Source organism: Hermetia illucens, chromosome 3, assembly GCF_905115235.1.
Source record: "Hermetia illucens chromosome 3, iHerIll2.2.curated.20191125, whole genome shotgun sequence".
Lineage (NCBI taxonomy): Eukaryota > Metazoa > Arthropoda > Insecta > Diptera > Stratiomyidae > Hermetia > Hermetia illucens.
This window is the reverse complement of record NC_051851.1, coordinates 96,792,457-96,812,615: the sequence shown is the minus strand read 5'-3', so window position 1 is coordinate 96,812,615 and position 20,159 is coordinate 96,792,457. Positions and strand designations below refer to the sequence as shown.

The window sequence follows — 20,159 nt, the reverse complement described above, 5'->3', positions numbered from 1 at the left end:
CATGTCGAAATATGACTGACCAATTCAGTATGACAATTGCATCTGGTATAAGAAATTCGGTATAATATTTGCTTGACAGAACTTTTGTTTTGATTTAATTCGGGTTTTTATAAGTGCCGTCCTTACCTAAGGAAGTGAAATATTATTCACAAGCGACGATTGGACAACAACGGGTAAATTTTTGTTGATTCTTGGGTAGCAATTCATTTTTTTCTTGCCCCGTCATCACCTACTAACTAAGAACACCTCCAATTGTGTTTCGTGCTTATTCTATTTCTTAGGCCTTCAATTTAGCCGAAGCTTGCCACCAAGTCCTTTAAAGATTTGTTGATTTTCTATTTAGAGTTCCTTTTTGGAAGTCTTCATTTGATTTGCTTAATTTATTGGGTCTTCGTGATGATGCGACACACCATTCTATTTTCCGATGAACATCCACAATAGATATGCTTTTAAACGCAGTATTCGTGCAGAGCGCCGGCGTGGTTCAATAAAACGGAGGAAACGGACGCGAAAAACTAGAGAAGCCTTTTCAGATCACTCAAAAATGATCAGAGCGTCCAATCAGTGAAGTTGTTGGTAACAAAAAGAAGAGAATTAGGGTGTACTTTGCGGATGATAACATAAAAGGTTCAGCGAGCTAGAAACAACTCGAAAAACTGGAGAGACCTGGAATGAATCGAGCGCAGTATTTCCCCAGTATACACTGTCGCTTGGCAGAGCATTTGTATTCAGTCGGAGTAATTTCCACCTGTTGACATTGCATTGCATTTTCATAAAAAAGGGCAGTGTGCAGGGTTTCGCAGACGCATTTATTTTCTTGCCCACCCCCTAAAAATTCATAAGGTGCGATTTTTGTAGAAGAATCAATGCACACTTCGAAGCTAGCGACTTTCTGTCGGACGGACAGAAAGGCTTCCGAATTGGATCAAGGGGTTACAAAGAGCAACTCTTCATCGATTAAATGGTTGCAGAGTAGATAACTAGAAGCAAAGAAATTTGCTTAATTTCTATATTGGTTATGCCAAGACTTTTGGCTTTGTATAGCACTGAGCTCTCGGTAGAGGGAATGATTTGGTAATCAAACGTGGCCTACGTGCTAAGTGTGAGCTAACACACTTGATGGTAACTGCACATCGTGGATATATTCGGATGGCATTTGATTAAGACAATCATTGAATCAAAGTCATCCACAAAGGCCGTCACGACGCATCCCGGACATTGTATTAGCGACTTCCGCATCCTAACTGTGACCGAGATAGGCTTCTACAAGTACCTAGAAACTCTGCAAGGGACGAATGCCCGAGTTGATATTTTGAAGGATGCTCAGCTTTTGGAAATCATACGATGTGTGAAATTGGTGCTGAAAACGCAGGAAAGAACAAAGTAAACCCACCACCCAAGTGTATTCGCTATCCGTTCACTGGTATATGTATTTGGAATACGGGCGTAGACGGAAACCGATATATAAAATGTCCAGCGGTGGATACGGAATGCATCGCCTAAATTCTGCCATGGAGCGGATGAACCCGCCTGGAACCAACGTCATCGCCAAGTGGAGCAAAGACTATAAGCGGGTGTTTGACAAGGATAGTGGCACCTACATGATAAAATTGGCTTCCAACATGTAGACGTCACCCGACTTTCGCCAGTTTCTAGCAATGGAATTTATTTTTCGTTAATCAGCAAGTTTTCTTTCTTGTAACCCTTCGTTGGGCGCACTGTTTCAACTAGCTTATGGTTTACCGATTGGGGAGGCATATAGAGTTGGTGAGAAACATTATACAGTAACTATTCTCGTGCCGAAAAGGAAATGTAATCGAGTTTGTTGTCTCACTGGAACACATTAAACTATATTTCCTCTTCATATTCTACTCAATAATATATATATGGTTGCCATTTACAATTGGTGAGGTGTCAACCACACCTACGCGCCATCGTTCGCAGTTATCTGAAATGCGTTTCAGTTCCCCCCATGACTTCCCTGCACCCCTTCTTTACTGTTTTGCACCAAGGGCCTTTGGCAGAACCTACCCGTCGGCCATTTTGGGAGCGTGGATTCTACATAATCAGCAATGCAAGTGTCACCCCTCCTTAATGATTGACCCATCCACTGCCATTTCCGCCTTCCAATCACAATGTATACGCCAGGCCAATGCGTCGATCAATTTCTTCGTTTTTAATAGTATTAGACCAGCGTACCTCGATGGTGCGACGCAGAGAGGTGTCACGAAGGCTTGAAGCTTTTGAGTAACATTGGGGGTCAATTTCCATGTGCTACTTCCATATAGCAACACAGAAAAAATCTAACGTAAAACAGTCTCAACTAGATCTTGGTGTTGAGTTGACCGCATTTCCAGATTTCAGACAAAGCATCTAGCGCTGTTATTGCATCGGACAACATCCAGTTTGTGAACCTTCGTTTCGTTGGTGTTTACCTTCAGTTCATCTCTAGTTGCTTCTCCTTCCAAATTCAGAGCCATTGGTCCATGACTCCATGACAAATATCATAGAGTAATAAAAGTGTTTGAGGAAAAATATCCATTGAGCTCCTCCATGTTCTTCGGACAAGGGAGCATGAAGAACGTCACCGATAACAAGAAGAAATATCGATGACAAAATGCAACCCTAGCGGACCCGGCTTTCGACCTCTAATTCCTGTGAGATTTTACCTCGGTGCAACGCGTGGCATTTTGCGCCATCATATATCGCTCTGATATTATCTTTTAGTATCCCCAGGAGGCCCCATGCGTAGAGCACGCCATCACATTGGTTTGCCGGCGTGATGCAGTAGGCGAATGTTCCAAAGGCCTAATTAGGACGATCAGACCCGAATCTACACGGGGACTCATCTAAAGTGGTAGTAGGCTACGAAACCTTACCAGGGGTATGCTGGTACCTTGAGAACCGCAATAACTCCTAAATTCACATGCTTTAGGAGAATTCCTGTTGTACGTTCTTGCAAACAGAAACCACCTCGACGTGGTGTTGTGTTTCAACCCGGGAGCTGTACTCTTTAGTTCACTAGAGATTTAGGTAGGTCTTGCATCCACCAGTGTGAATGCTGAGCCATGCACTCGGTAAAGACTGGTACCGTTGCAGCTTGTCAGAGCGGGGCTCTGATTTTGATCACAAAATCAATCCCTGTCTTAAGAAGACTGTGGGATTACGTCCCCGAGACAGGTACACAAGTAAAACGATAGAGACCAGACTGTCAGCGCCACTGAAGCCAAGGAAGCAATAAAACAAATTGGGGAAAGCAACATGACCTGACGACATCACATCTGAGCTGTTGAAAGCGAGGAACTAGGATCCAACACTGTGGCTCAGTGGATTCATTTTCCGGGTTGACTGACAACAAGCTAACACAGTTCTAATATGGAAAAAGGAAGGTAATTCAGCAGAATGTTCAAATTACTGCCCGACTCGGTTGCTGTCCCATGCCATTAAGATTTTCGAATGCATTCTTGACAACCTTATTCGCGAAATCATTTAAATAACCTTGGATGAACCCAGATTTGTCAAGAACTGCGGAATTACTGACGCAATACAAGCCGCACGGTTACTCATAGAGAAACATCGGCCTGTTTACATTGCATTTCTGGATGTGGAGAGGGCGTTTAACCGTATGCCACACGAATTCATCTAGTATGTTCTATGACAACACCTAGTTCCAGAAGATCTTGTTCGCTGGGTTCAATTGCTCTAACAGGTTCCAAAAAGTAAAGTTCAAAGAGTGACGGGTGTATCAAAACCGCTCCGTGTCTCTATCGATGTCCATCAAGCAAGCACCCTCTCACCACTCCTCTTTGTTCTTATTATGGACACTGTCACACAGGACATCCAACGTCCAGCAACCTATATATTCCTTTATGCAGATGATGTTTCCCTGGTGTCTCATAGCAAAAATAATTGATGAGCAACTTATTCAAAAAAGGGATGATCGCCCCATGCGAATGAAGCTGAAACTGACGATCGATCCTGGATGGGATCTTGGTAGTCTCCGTCTACATCAAATATAATTCTAAAACTGAGCACCTGGGTCATGACTTACAAGTCTTGAGCAATGTCCAGTTAAAATCAGAATACCTTCTTCTCGGAGGCAATTTCAACTCGAAGAACAACTCCTGCGGCGACAAGGCAGTCAATATAAACGGAGAAACATTGCTAAAATGGATCCACGACCCTTTTTCGCTCACCAATATTGAAATGGTTTTGCCAGATACACCGACCAGACCGAGTAGTAGTCTATCCTCAACTACTTCCTGCTGTCTGAAGAAACCAAACAAAGTTTTCAGGTGAAATCCTGTAAAACATGGCCGGGCGTGTCCGACGATTTTGCAGTTGAACTCCAACTTTCCTCGTCTTCTCAACTGCAAAAGTCAAGTCCTAACGACTATCAGACCCTTCGCTCACACAGACTGAGACAAATTCAAGTCAGACTTAGCGCCTAATCTGAACTTGAAAAAACTAGTTATAACCCGAAACTTGTCAGATAAAGAAATCGATGAAACAATAATTGTGGCCACGAACGCCATTAATACTGCTACACGCAGAAATACCAAGCTAATAAAAGTCAATGAGTTCGAATCTAATTCTCTATTCCCTGATGTCACGTTACATATAGAAGCCAGATAAATATGGCGCAGGAACCTCAAACGGACTTTTCACAAATATAGAAATAAAGTGAATGCAGAATACAAAGCATTGCCTTCCCGGATTAATTGCCTGGGTATAATTATTCGGCAAATAGTGGAAGATTTCCGCAATAAAGAATTGATCCGCAAATTAGCAGACATAAAACCCGGGCCTAATATTTTTCAGAATCTAAATAGGTTGACGGGTAAATACATAGTCATAGTCCCGAAACTTCGTTCTTACTAGGAACAGGGAACCTGTCTGCAATGGCGCTAGAAAAGCGCAAGTTCTTGCGGAGTCATTTGAGGCTCAGCTCAGTACCTCTCCGCCTCGAAACGATCCGACTTTAACTGCGACTGTTGAAGCGACAATTAGAAAATTCCTTTCCAAACATTCCAATAAGTTAATGATTTTTTCGGCTATGAACACCGCAGTCAAATCAGTGGATTCGCAAAATTTTCTAAGTCGTCCACAACTCACTACCTTGACCCACAACATAAACGGTAAAAAATCAGCCGGATCTGATGGGATTATCAATTTCTTCATTCAAAATTTACCAATCGTCTGCTTAAAATTTCTTTTAGCACTTTTAAAAAACCGCAAGGGTTATTTTCCACCTACTTGTAAAGTGGCAAAAATCATTGCATCATTGCATATAAACGCAACGCTACCTTCACGATACAACAATAAATCAACCGTAGCCTGTGCATTGGATTTATAAAAGGCCTTTGACTCCATATGGGCTAACGGGCTCATATATAAACTAATTGAAAACAACTTCCCAATTTCGATTATAAGAATTGCCATCAGCTTTGCCAGTAACATCAGGGGTACCGCAAGGATCTATTTCAGGGCCTATCCTAAATAACTTTTTCATGGCTGACGTTTCCATTCCTGAGACCGGCACTGACATTATCCAATAGCCCGATGACACCCATATCTTCTCGTCAAACCTCCGCCCCAACAAGGCCACCAAAGCAATAGAAAAATACTTGGTACTTCTCTGCAAATACTTCCGCTATTGGAGCATTAGACTAAATGAGGCAAAAACGTAATTGTGTACTTTCAGGAGACAATGTAGATATTCAGGTTCTAGAAATATTCATAAAAATGCTAAACGTTTGAAAATTAAAATACAACAGTGAGAATTTCACAGACGATCAAATAATTGGAAGTTAAGTTTCATGAATTTCTCAAATTTTATCCACACCTGGAGCTCGCTATGAGTAAGGCACGGGGCGCAGTTAGTAAGATCTACTATCTTCTTCGCAAGAAAATAGGTCTGCTAAAGCCAAACTGATTCTCTACAAGACCCTGTTACGGATCACCTACGTAGATTGCTGCAACTCTGCCATGAATAAATGCGAAGCGTTTGAACGCCGAACACTAAGATATTGCAGTGGCCTATCTTATAACTGGAAGATTAGAAAGGTCGAGGATAAGCACAAGCTATTGTGATGTGCAATTGTATATATTAATTTTAAGTAGTTTTAATTTATCCGCTTAATTCTAAGCATTTAAATAGTAGTGTTTAAGTAAGTAAAATAAAAACTTTCTGGCGCTTTTAGGGCGAGCGCCTTTTTTAAGGTTTTGTGTATAACAAAAGCCTATTAGAATCGATTCGATCGTCTGTCTGTCGCACATTTGTCTTGAGTTTGAGGGGAGGCTCCCCATACATACGAAAGGTCATGTGGGATATCAAATGAAGGGGCTCAGTTAGTACTTTTCGAAACTGATAATATTTTTGATACTGGGTGAAACATAGGGGAGTGAGACCTCAAAATGTGTGACCCAAAAAGTGTAACAGGTTTCGGTTCTGAGAACCTACCCAACCGGAAAATCTGAAAAATATCACAGTGATGCATCAGTAATAAATCTAGGCCTCAACACACCTATCGTTCCGAAACCTGTACAAAAGAAGTTAATAATAATATTTTATCATTATTTTAGAAATTTGGCCGGAAGTGCAAAAGAGTTATAAGTAATAAGATAATGCATAATTTTGGAAAATTTGAACAAAAATCAAACTATAATTAACAAAGTTATAGAAGGTCAAAATTGTGTATTTCACGTGAATTTATGGCATTCTAAGACGTGTATGACGTCATCATTATATAAAGTGAATTCATACGAACGACGGAGTTCAAGGAACATTTTGAATTGGAGGTATGCGAATAGGAAAACATGAAAACGAAATTTCTCACACAAGAAAACACAAAACATTTATACCCAAAGCGTTCAGCTGCCGGTATTCCGACTTGTTTAAATAAAGTTAATGTTTGCTAATTAAGAAAATGTCAAGACTTATGTATGTATTTGAAATACACAGTAAAGTTAACTTACATAGAAGCAAATAAATGTAATAGCCACCCATTGAAATAAAATTAGGATAGCTAAGTTCAACTTAACCTGGAAATAAGCTATCAATGTTGAGATGTAAGTCGCTATAAAAAAAAAGAAAAAAATGCGGCTGAAAATTGTGTGTTTGAAGTGGAAGAGAGGCAAAGCCTCTGACCACTCAGATCCTAGTGATCCATTGTACTCAATTCCCCCGTCTAACGGAATATCCCGAGTTCGTTTATGTATCGCGGTATTTTTCTTAGTGGTTGGATGCTACCCGCTGCAGTTGTAACACATCAGCACCAAAAATCGAATGCGTGCATAAGCGGGAAACTCACATAGAAAATGTTCCGTAGATTCCGCTTCCTCATTACAGAATGAACACGTGTCATCTTGGAGAATTATTATTTTAAACATATGCCAGCTAGTGAATTATGACCAATCAGAATGCCCACAATACTTCTGCAAGTTTTCATACTTTTGATAGGATAAACTTTAAAACTTTACCGTATGTTTGTTTGGCTCTGACAGAAAAAGTTTGGTGTCTTTAGCAGCATTAAGACTTAGCCATCTGTTATTATGGGAAACTTGTTCTCAATTGTTGATAGCAGCATTAGCCAATGCTACTGATACCCCAATCGCTGGTTCCTGTCCGGGTATGGGGGAAATGGAACCCTCTTTTGCTAAAGTATCCGAAATTTCATTTGCCCCTATACTACACGTTGAAACAGTTCAATCGATTTTAAGATTCTCGAATGATTTTTGAAATGATCAAAGGACTACTCAACGCCCTCAATGCAACTTAACTATCGCTATGCCTTCTCATGAATTTGACAAAAATATTTCTTAGAAGTTGCTCTAAGTGCTCTATATCCTCCTTTAACATCGCTGGATAAGTGCCATCCATGCCGGGTGCTTTGTTCAAATGTTTTAAAATTATAGTATAGCTCTTGCCTTTTCATTGGTAACAACCGCTCTCGCAGTGCAACGCCTGCGAGTTGAAAGGTTTGCAGAAGGCGCCTATTTTCTTCCCCGCACTTCTGAGATCTGTTCTCCCGGGTTGTGTACTTCCAAGAGAGTCTATATAGACCCAGCTCTCCGTTTTTCTAAGAGAGTCCAACTTGGCCAACTAATTCTTATCAAGGACTCTGCACGCCCTGGAAGTCTCCCTTTCACTTTCCAGTTTCTCAAGCCTCTTATATTCACGCTGTGAGTTCCGGAAATTTAACCAGCCTTCATTCATGCAAAAGTAATATGCAAGCGCGATTTAGAAGTCGTCTGGTTGATTTCCTGAGCCTGTGCATTTCTCGGTTCTACCATCGAACCATTTTACCGCGTTGGTCTTGACAAATTGGGCGAGCCTATTCAAAGCACTCTAAAAATGTGCAATTCATAGTTGCCAATCGATCTTTTGTCACCAAAGGAGTTCTTAGTCGCCAAGGGAGCTCCACTTTGTCGCCAAGAAATTCATTGATTGATTCCGTTTTTTAATTACAGATTGTTCGTCTGCAATAGTCAGATTAAATTCTAAGTAACGGTGATCTGAATATAAGACTTCATCCTGCACCCGCTAGTCTCTGATCAATTCTAATAACCTTGAAGTACAGATTGTTAAGTCAGTTACTTCACTTCTTCTTGGCCCCAAGAACGTAGGGTGCGCCCCTCAGACCATAAAATCAAACAACTTTTTCTTCTAAGATTGCATTTGCTACTGCCCCAACAAATATGCTGAGCGTTCATATCACAATCTATCAGGAGTTCGAAGCCACTCCTCTCCTCTTACCATTACCCTGGTATTGTAAATTGACCGCAACAAGGTCCTGGGAACAGAATTGTCTCAGCATGGTTGCCTCTAATAATTTTGACATCGGGCCCTCGGTCTCGAGAATCTCACATCGAAGAAGATCCCAGTCCTCTTGACTGATTCAGTACCATAGATTTTGTTAAAACGAACTTATGACTCTGGAACCAAAAATATATAAGGACAGCCCTGCAACTTTGCCAGCGTTGTTACCAGTAGATAGGAAGAGGCTTTGGCAGGCTGCAGGTTAATTTGACTAATTCTTATGCTTGTAACCATAAGTGTAGTCTAATATGAAAACGGCCGCTAACTGAAAAGTCTGCCGGTTTCAGTGTGGATCTCACCATTCAGCTTGTCCGCACCTTCCACCGAAAGTTCCGCTTTCTTGCGTCCGATTTCTCTGAATATCGCCACACTTGATGCTGTAGCAACTTCACCTTCTTTGGCAGTATCTTCCGTTGTCATCGACTGTAAGCCCTCCCAGGTTCACAATATCCGGGCTGCATGGATCAGTTTCCACATACCGGAATTAGTCCAGTTGCGTCCAAATTACCAGCTTCCTTTCTTCCGCTTTTCCTGATAGAAGTGGAGGAAAAGGTTCTGGCAGACAAGCCGGTAGTCCCTTCTCCTATGCGGCTGCAGTTTTCTTCTGTCGAGCCTTCCAGTTCCGTTTTTTGGAAGAGTTAGGCAACATTATCACCGGCTGGTCGGCCGTGTCAGGTATCTGTACTATCCTTTCTGGCTGGCGGTGCCGTAGACACCGGATGCAAGTTTTCCACTGAAGTGGAGACCCTGTTTTCCACAGATTTCTCCGTGGAGGAACATGAATCTGGTGAGTCCTCCAATATTCGTGCCTCGGTCACGACCTGATTTCTCAAAGTCGCGGGTGGATTCGAAGTCTGTGACTTCTTAAGACTTGGAGAGTTACAGTCCTTTGTTTCCATTTTTATGTGTTTTTCGACACCATTAGTGTAGTAGTAAATTACCACAGGCTCTCCCAGCACGACAAAATGGCATCCGAGGGGAGGGTTGAAAATTGAAGTCGAAAAAATCCTGATAAAAAACAATGCAAGGAAAATATCTGATTGTCGATAACATCTCATATTATGATTGTAGTAATTTGACATCGAAAGAAGTTTTATTCAATGCAGATGGCTACATAAGCCTTATAAGAAATTGTTTGGAACCATCTGCCGGCAGGCTGATTCCTATCGCGATTGGTCCAATTTTCCGAGATCATTCTGTCCCAGGCCGCAGCAAAGGAGGTAACATTGCATTCTTTGTGATGGTTATCTTTATCGCAAGAAAACTGCATGCTAATATTAAAAATACTACCTGCCTTCTTTACAAGGTAAAGGCATCTTTGCAACGACTGCAAATTTCGACTAAATTGGCCTGAAAATAGTTCAGGTTTAAATCCAGCTGTGAACCGCCGTGCCGAACCCAGTAAATATTATTGTTAAAATTTATATTTTTCACTGCAATATGAAATTGACTGTGTAGTTTAGTAGTAAGTTGTAATAAAACGTTCTTTAATATGGAAAGCATAAGGCAAAATTCGGGTATAAAGGTTTTGTGTTCATCTCAAGAAGAAGAGAATTCAATGCACATTTTTCTATTCGTATATAGCTACAAATCCAAAATAATCATTTATATTTTTAAAAACTAGAAGACATACGTACATATTACAGCCATAGATATTATCCTCACCCTAAACAAACAAACTGGCTATTCCCGAATACTGTACATATATATGCACGTATATAAATTGATCGTACCCATATTTCCGATTTACTTCGTGCGCAAAAGCATACATATGTACATATATAGTATTATACGTATATTGAATACGGCTGGTTTAATGTACAAATATATCTATCTGAATTAGACACTACCCGTAAACTTCATTAGCACGCATATACATACTATATACCTACATACACCCATGTCTGTTTAGAGTAATTGATTTTTATATACAAATGACTAAAAAACTAAAACAAAATAATTCTTGGCGACCTCATTCATAAGAACTCATTTCGTTGTGGTATTGACGAATTGATATGTGATGATGACGTCAGACAGGTTGTAGAGTGCACGAAATCCACAAAAAATGGCAGTTTCACCCCTAAAACTAATAATAATTGGATTTTCTTCACACTTGACCAAATTGTGCATTATCTTATCCCTTACTCCCTTGTCTTCTGTACTTCTGGGATGGGCATAAGGGGGTTGCCGGGTAATTTTCTAAAATGTGGAAATATACTATTATTAACTTTATTTGTGTAGATGTATTTTGAGGCCTAGATTTCGTAAAGATGCACCACTGTGATTTTTTTCAGATTTTTTGGTTGGATGGGTTCTGAGAACGAAATCTGTTACACTTTTTGATGGTCATATTTTGCCCTCGCTCCCCTATAGTGAAACATATCAAATATGGAACCAGTTTCGAAAAATACTAATTGATTCCTTCGTTTGATACCCCACATGGCCACATTCTGTGAAAAAAAAAATGCTGCACCCTCCGTTCACATGTATGGGGAGCCCCCCCTTAGACTTAACACAAAATGGCGTCACTTGCTGCATATAAAGGGACCAGTAAATCACATACTCTTACCAATTTTCGTGACAATCGGTCCAGCCGTTTCCGAATAAATCGGATGTGACAGGCAGACAGAAACCGACTCGATTCTAATAAGGTTTTGTTTCACACAAAACCTTAAAATACATAAATTTCACACAAATTTAATTCAAATCCATTTTTGAAAAGAAATATTGTAATTAATTATTTCGTTAAGCTCATAGACAGAAAAAAGCACCAACAAATGCCACTGCTGCTGTGTAATATTTATCTGGCCACGAGAGTATATGCATTTAGTATGTGAGACTGTTCACTTTAATGTTTTACTATTATTTTACATATGATGTCTCAGGGTGCAGTAAATTTATGCAAAAGAGCCAATTTTTACTGATAATTTTGTTAATATTGCACATGTTGTGGCACATGAAATGGCCGATTTGGTACTAAAATTTGAAACAACTGTAAAGCTTACAAAAATTAATTTAATTAATCAAAATAGGTGCCAGACGATTCAAAACACTTCTCCCAGCGAGATACAAGAGCATGTTTGCCAGTTTTGTAGAAGTCCAATTTTCAGGGGCTGATAAACTGTAGTCGGTTGGCGAAAGGTCTGGTGAATATGGTGGATGAGGCAGTCTCACACTGCAATTCGTTCAACTTTTGAACCGTTGTTCTGGATTCATGAGGTCGTGCATTGTCGTGAAGGATTATCACACCATCTCTGTTGACTAATCTCAGCCGTTGAATACTCAATTTTTGGTGCATTTCCTCGTGTTTGGCACAGTATTTCTGTGCATTTATCATTTCTCCAGGTGCCAAAAAAGAATAGTGGATAACTCCAGCTGTAGACCACCAAACAGTCACAATTACCTTTTTCGGATGGAGGCTCGCTTTCGGCATATGCTTTGCTGGCTCATCAGCATCTAGCCATTGTGTTGATCGGCGACGATTGTCGTATAATATCCACTTTTCATCAAATGTCACTATTTTGTGCAAAAAAGGATCGTTTTTGTTGTGGGAGAATAAAGTGCAAATTGCACTTTGATGGTTTACGTCACCTGACCGGAATTTTTCGAACAACCGCCGTGTGGTTCGTTCGCTTACCGTATCAGCTCCAAATGCGCTGTTAATGTTCCTGGTCGCCTCCACTGCTTTGTGACCGAGTTTGAACTCATACAGAAAAAGTATACGTTCTTGGCTCTTTTCCATCTGATCGGAAAGGTCGGAAATTGGGTTCCGTATGAACTGAAGCCAAGAGACGTCGAACACCGTTTTTTCACGTGCCAACAACTGCTTCAACGACAAGAAAGGAAGGGTTTTCTGCATCGAATAGTTACTGGCGATGAAAAGTGGATCCATTACGATAATCCCACGCGTCGGGCAACGTGGGGATACCCCGGCCATGCCTCATCATCGACGGCCAAAGCGAATATTCACTGTTATCACAACGATGGTCAAAACTAAAATGACTCCTTGATTAAATGTAGGAGTATTTATGCTTCATTATCCAACACCAACGGCGCCCACTGGTGGTGGATTGATACAGCAAAATCGCAACTAACTTCACTTGATTGCAACAACCTAATAATATTAGAATTTTGAATATTGTGTCCTATATTACTGCAAAACTGATGGTGGTAGTTCTAGAATAAGAAACTATCAGTGAATTTCCAAAATACAGTAATGCACTATTATTAACTTTATGAGCAGATATTGAAATGGAGGATATTTTGAAGCCTAGATGTTATATAGATTCATTGTTGTGATTTTTTTTAGATTTTCCGAGTGTCTAATTTCTGAGAATGAATTTATTCCATCATTTTTTTGTTTTCAGGATGTAAGCAAAATGTAAAGATCTTCAAAGATTTCCTGAAGACTGAACGATGGCTGACTCTGAGTTAATTCTTTTCGGTTAGTTACTAAATCTTGCGGGAGCTGAAACACATCGCCAGAAACCGATAACGATAGCGAGTAGAATTCGCAACTGTAGCACAACAATCGAGAAACTGACTTGCTACCATCTGATTACATCGTCAGAGAGGTATCAGAATGTATTAACGAATTTTCAAGAAGTTCTCAATCTTTTAAGGAAGTCTTGCGCTGTCATATTACTTTTATTTCTTTACTTTGCTCATATATCACTCCAAACCCACTCAACTAGGTTAACATTTTTATCACCCTGGTTTTAAGAACTAATTAAACGCTCAAAATTATATTACATGTTTTATTTTAATTTTAACTACATAAGTAGGTAATATGTCGACAAATTCGGAACTTATTTTTTCCAACTTTTCCAACGTGCAAGGCATCAGGTTTCTGATGCCGTGGCAAAAAGAATTTCACCTTTGCATTTGAAGGAACCAGAAATTGCTGCAAATAGAAATGATTTCGTATCACAAAAGAGCTAGCAAGTGGTCGTAAGCCTTTCGATGGTTTTATGAGAGACGTTAACGTTTTCTCATCCACGATGATGAGCGGCATTAATTAACACTTCGAAAGCTGTATCGATAATGAGCAGATTGGTTTCTGTTCTAGATCCTCCGGTAATTGTAAAACAGTGTACGAAGTTTAGATCAATGCTTTACCTGTTTTTCATAAATTTCGAAGAAGTTTTTAACAATGTGAATAGGGAGTGTATTTGAAATGCTCTTCGCAGGAGGTGGTTTCCCGAGAAACTAATAGATATTGGGGCAAAAGGTCATGCTCACATGAATTTGGGGCCGTAAACTGATTCCGCTACATTGTAAGCGGGAGGTTTAATGGACGATGTCCCCTTTCCTTAATTATTAATTCATGGAGATTGACCAAATGGCTCTGGATTTGGTGGAGGCAAACGGTGGGATTGAAGATAAATAGTGAAAAAAAAACCAAGATTCTCTATGGGATGAGTCATCACACTCTTCCCGTTTGCATTAATGGGTATAACATCCAAGATGCCCGGAAATTTATACAAGATATTTCAAAACTATCGGACTATATACCAGGCGATTTCTCATACAATTCTAAACAGAAAATATTGAGTACATTTTTTTTCGATTTCTCCACCACAGGCTTTTTAACCAAATCATTAAAGTCGTAATAACTCAAAAACTACGGCAGCTAGAGCATTGGAGTAAACGTTGAATCATAGCTAGGACTTATTCTAAGGTTTATTTGTGAAAATAGAGTAAGGTTTGTAAGAGTAGTAGCTTTCTAAATGCAAAAATTTGGGTTTTCTCCCTCAATTTTGCTGTTTAACCAAATTTCTCTGATTTTAAAATAATATACCAATTTTTTTACGAAAACTGGATATCTGTTTTACGGCGATTTTGTTAACATGATTTTATTCTACGTACTCGATTTATAGTAGTTACAATATAATGGAAACCCACTCAATAAAAAAAACCCAAAATACCTGGACCCAAAACACATAAAATAAGCAAAAGCCCCTGGAAACATCATTGATTATTGTTAACTTTCTTTCAGTAGAAAACACCATTAACATTGATTACTGGGGGTTAGTACGAGCAGTTGCAAAAGTTAAATTAGTGGAAAAAATAGCATTTAATTCGGCTGCGATTCTAGGTGTTACTGCAACTTACTAAAGTCATCCTAACGTGAAGAGTGGAGTATATTTTTGCGATTGGGTTCAAGAGCAAATTAGGGAAATTCGAACCCTCACTAAAAATATTTCATTTACCGATGAATATTTTTTATCCAAGAAGAGCAACAGTTACCGGTGCATTAATTCGTGAAGCATATTATCAAAACCCCTAGAATTCTTGGGTTGAAATTAACGGAGACCAACTAACACTTTCTTATATTCTCCCAAACCCTTTCACACATTGAGGGGTATAAATATTTTTTTGCGGGATATCCGGCTAATTTATTGGGAAATATGGATTCACCATCCTTTCTTAACCAAAAACATCATGAACGGTAGAGAAACTCTTATAAGCCGGTACGATGTCCGTGAAGATGGTCCAACTTAAATCCACTGAACCACTTTCAGTGAGGGTATTTAGAAGAAATAGTTTATAAAGACACCCTAAGGTCCTTAACATAAGTTCTTCCTAAAGTAAATAATGCTGCTGTGAAAATATCAGCCAGAATATTATTTTTTTAACTGCTTTAAATGAGTAATTTCAGCCAAAAAATCTGATATTGTTTACTACTCGAGGGTGACTACTTCGAACATTTTCACAAAAAAATTAAATTAAAACACTTAGAATACAATCGTCTTTTAATTTTTATTCATCAAAATGCCCGTTATTTTGTTTTGTCCGTTAAAAATAAATCTCACCGTTATTTTGTGAAATTCTTCAACTTATAGTTCACATTTCCACCGTGGCCCGTAACTGCCACTCATCGTGTAATTAGGATGAAATTATGTTAACAAAAGTTTCCCATGGTGAAAAAGAAATTAAATGTTTGTAAGAAGATTAGTACATGATGTATGTCAAAATTCGAGAAAAACATTTTTTTTTTCATTTACAAAGTTATTACTTTACAGCCACTCTTATCGCACAAGTTAACTTTTATATTATAAAATTAAGTCTTAGCTATACTTTAGCGTTTATTCCAATGCTGCAGCTATCGTAGTTGTTAACTGTTATAATTTTTTTAGAAATTAAAAAGCCCGCGGCAGCTAAAGTGTTGTGCAAAACTTTAAAAATCTGGGTAGCTTATTTGTAAGTCTAAAATTTAATTTCATTGCCGTTATCCACGTTGTTGTGGAGGTAACAGTAGAATGGTGCAGGTTCTATAAACTGAGAATTACGTAAGGAAACTAAATTTAACAGATGATCATTCTTAAACAATCTATCCGAAAGCAACTCCAATTAATAGAGAAAAAATACTGAAATTAAAATATAAAATCTGATTACAAATGTCTTTACAATAATTTCCATCACGCTAAGCTGAAACTTTCAACTTCAGTAAATTTACTCACATTATAATATATAGAGCAAACATTTTATTCGCGCCACGTAAAAATTTACTAGTGTTTCTTAATGGTTATTTTTTTTTCTTTTATTTTTATATAGATTTCAATATAAAAAAAATGGCAGCGGATTGCAGGGTGGCCTGTGAAAACTGGTCTTTAGTAAGAGGCGAGATCATACAACAGGCGCTCATTGTTAAACGAATCAGCACATCTGAAAAGTATGAGCACCCACCACTGGACGAAATCATTGACACAGATCGTGCAGTTTTCCTTGAAACTGAAACATTACAACCTTGCGACATACACTTCGAATTTCCGCCAACTTGTAGTGTTTATGCAATTGCAATAATAACAGACTGCCAAAAATTGGAAATGTTTATTGGCAAGTGCGAAGAATACCACAAAACGTTCTATGGCGAACTGGTTGATGAGGTAGACGGCTCTCGAATTTACTACCACGACGTTGAGCTTAGTAATACTCCTGTGTCAAACTTTAATATAAGAGTGAGTGTTCCCTTGTTATTTAACTGATACTAATGTGGCTAATGCAATACCTACGTCAAAAAAATTACTCTTCACAGTTAATTCCAAAGGAAGTGACTTTATGGATATATGGAATAGTAGTGGCACTCAAGCCAAACATGAAGGCCCTAGCCGACAGTATATTTGCACCTACAATTGATTTTAACAATGTGCAAAATATCCTTGCCGAATCCAAAAACAAATTAACTCCAGATGCAGAACGTTGCCGCAAATTTGTTCAATCGTACGCGAGCTCGAAGACTACATTGAGGCCCCCTAATTTGGACTCAATAGTATCTATGATGAATGGAAACTTATTGAACAATACTTCAACAGTTGCGAACAAGGGCAGCGGCGAATACTCATCGGAAACATCCAATGTCGAGACGAATTACAACAGCACTTGCAAAGAACAAAATATAAAATCTCAACCCATAGGAGAAGCTAATGAAATCTTTAAACCTATCATGGATTACGTTGACAGTACTATATCAGAAATGGAGAAGCGGATACAATCACGTATTGATGAGCTTGAAAGGAGGCAACATATGAAATTAGATAAAATTTTAGAATTATTAAATAATAAAACTGATCAATGACATTCAAAAATGCCAATAAATGTCTAAGTCTAAGTAAAAATCATATCATTATTTTCTTCTTCACAATCTATTGAACGTGATCAGTTACTTTCCGTGTAAGGTTGTCGGCCCTACCCAATCCCCAGCCTGAAGGACCAGTTGGTTCAGTTTGTTCCGTTATTATGCGCGCGACACTCGTCTTCATCCTTATTAGTTAGTGGAGATGTTGGGGTAGGTTCAGCACGTTTTATGACCCATTATGAGCACTAATCCAATGTCAGTATCACGCAGATTTCCCCATCCAGTAGCTTTCTTTACAAATTTTAATTTCACAGTTATAGGGAGTAAACTATGTGACCAACCCCCTGGTTGGCTTAAGGAACTGGCTGTTCTCCAAAGGTTGCGGCCTTTAATTTGTAAGTCACTTAGTTTTACTCTTTTCAGTCGTCTTGTCATATTGTCGTTATTTTCATGTGAACGTAATCGCAGAAAATGCTTAATTGCATGTTCTTTACCGACCACTCACCATCTGTATTCTTAGGTCTCTATGTAGATCTGTATTACGAATGAGCCAATGGGTGTCTACTATGCTTATAAGGTCTTTGTTTTACAACGTTTGTGTGACTTTCAAGTTTGTTTGTTGGCACAGCCTCATAGCTGTGTGCCGTAGATTAACCACTTGTTGGCGACAATGAACTGGGAATTCTTCCCCAACAGCCAGTATAGTCTGCCTGACATTTAGCTCTACCTTTTTTTTAGAATGTATCATTTCCAGTTGTGTTTACCATTATATTTCATCCCGTTCGTCTGTGGCACGTCTTATCCGTTGATGATGACTTAAGCTGGATTCTCTTCTCTGTTAGTGAAGTTGATATACATCGATTTGATTTCATTTAATTTGATTTGCCATTTCTTGGTCCATTCTAGAATGCCGTCAATAGTTTTTTGCAGCTTTATTTTAGCTTTCTCAGTATTTTTTTGCGTAGTAAGAATAGCAGTGGCTTCATCACAGCAAGTAGTATCATTGGTATACAAAAGAAAGAGTCCAGAGTCGAAGGGGAGTGCTTACGGTTTAGGATCTCAAAGAATTTTTCCGGCAGGTCCCTATTCAATTTATACAAAATACCTTGAAGTCACACCTTATCGTTTTTCAATCTGATTCGTGATTCTGAGCACCTGTTGAATTGTAGAATGCTTTTCACGAAAACCGAATTGGTGAGCTGGTGTAGGGTTTCAATTCACAATTATTTGTTTAAGTCTCTTAACGAGAAGTTTTTCAAATAACTTGGTGGTAGCAGGGAGATAATTCGACTATATTTGACTCCTTCTCTGGTTAAGGGACCATTGTAACTTCGCCCACTTTCTATTGTCGAGGAACGTATTTTAATCTGAACTCTGCATTGATTACTTGTAATCACTGGATAAGGCCTTCTTCTGACAATTCGTTCAGTCTTCTCCCTGTAATATGTTCATATCTAGGAGCTTTATTAGGAGTCATAATTAAACTTACCCTTAACCCATTTAGTTTTACACACTGTATTAGGTAATAGACAACCTTTCTGACTAGGGTTATGCATGTAAATGCTTGTGTATCTAGAGCCTGGAAGGTACTTTCTAGATGCTTCGCGAAGCGATTTGCCATTTCAGGTGCAGAACGAACCCAGTTACTATTTTCCTGTTTCTCAGCCTCCCATTATCCCCTCCCCGAAATATCCCTCATACTGATATCTGGTCAATTAAAGTTATTAATAGTAGATTACTATAATTTTTAGTAATTCACTCACTGCAATTCACTGCAATTTTGCAGTAATATAAGGTATAATATATAGCATGATATGTCAAATTAGTTGCTTAACTACAAATTCTAAGACTTTAAATGTCAGTATCACCCAAAAATTGATATTCTGACATAATATATGCATATACGTTACATGCTAGGGGGAGATGTTTTTATAAAAGAAATACACAAAACCTTTCTTACTTGAAACGCCCAGTTTCGCGACTTGTTATTATATTTATTTATAAAGACCTTTAGCTTATTTGACAGGAAGTTTACGGTTTTTCTCCTTCCGTTTTCCGCTTTCTTGATCATAGTTTGTGTGCTCTAGGTTTCTCTATAATTAGTTCGTTAACCTTAACAGGGCAGTTAGTATATTTCTTATTTAGTCTATAATGAGCAGGAGTATTTTTTCAAGCTGCCTCTTGTATATTCATTATTAGCAGCTCGATTTCCTCCTCGAATTGATAAGTAGAAATACACAATTTACCAAGTGCACAAACGTTGACAATTAGCACAAGGTAAAACGCCCTAGGAATAACCCGATCAACGAACAAGCAAGCGAAATTATATAATTTCAGAAAATTCTGTGAGGGCCAAAAAAGTAACTCAGAAGTATTCAGAGTATTCAAAGCACAAACCAATGACAGAAAAATATGTTTTGTCTATCTGAAGAGAGAAGATGCAACACATTTGAGAATGAATTGGACAGGATGTCACTTCACACACATTTCTCTCTTCAATTACATTTCTCGGAGTCCTCTCTCAAAGTGGAAGACAGGCAGGAGGAAGAATAAAAATACCTGGAATATATCGAAAAAGAAGTTAGAGTAAAAGAGCGACGTACTTATACGAACCCAAGCGCACAAAGAGCTAAAACCTCACCAAGAAGAACTTCCGGATTATAGTGGAAATACTCACCGGTCACTGCCAACTAAACTATCACCTGGGGAAGCTAGGGATATCTACGCACACTGCCTGCAGGTTCTATGCGGAGTGTGTCG

The 20,159-nt window shown here is 38.8% G+C and overlaps 1 protein-coding gene across 2 annotated transcripts; it reads left to right on the top strand.

Annotated features, from left to right (window-relative positions):
* Positions 1-15: 15 nt before the first annotated feature.
* On the top strand, positions 16-17,442 carry LOC119650602. 2 transcript variants are annotated; one of them, XM_038053459.1, is made up of 4 exons: positions 16-173; positions 13,189-13,395; positions 16,379-16,782; positions 16,860-17,442. In XM_038053459.1, exons 3-4 carry the CDS (start codon positions 16,396-16,398, stop codon positions 17,397-17,399), a joined length of 927 nt encoding a protein of 308 aa, XP_037909387.1. In that variant the 5' UTR covers positions 16-173; positions 13,189-13,395; positions 16,379-16,395; the 3' UTR covers positions 17,400-17,442. The 2 variants fall into 2 exon arrangements, with proteins under 2 accessions (XP_037909387.1, XP_037909389.1); XM_038053461.1 differs by lacking the exon at positions 13,189-13,395.
* The last annotated feature ends 2,717 nt before the right edge of the window (positions 17,443-20,159 follow it).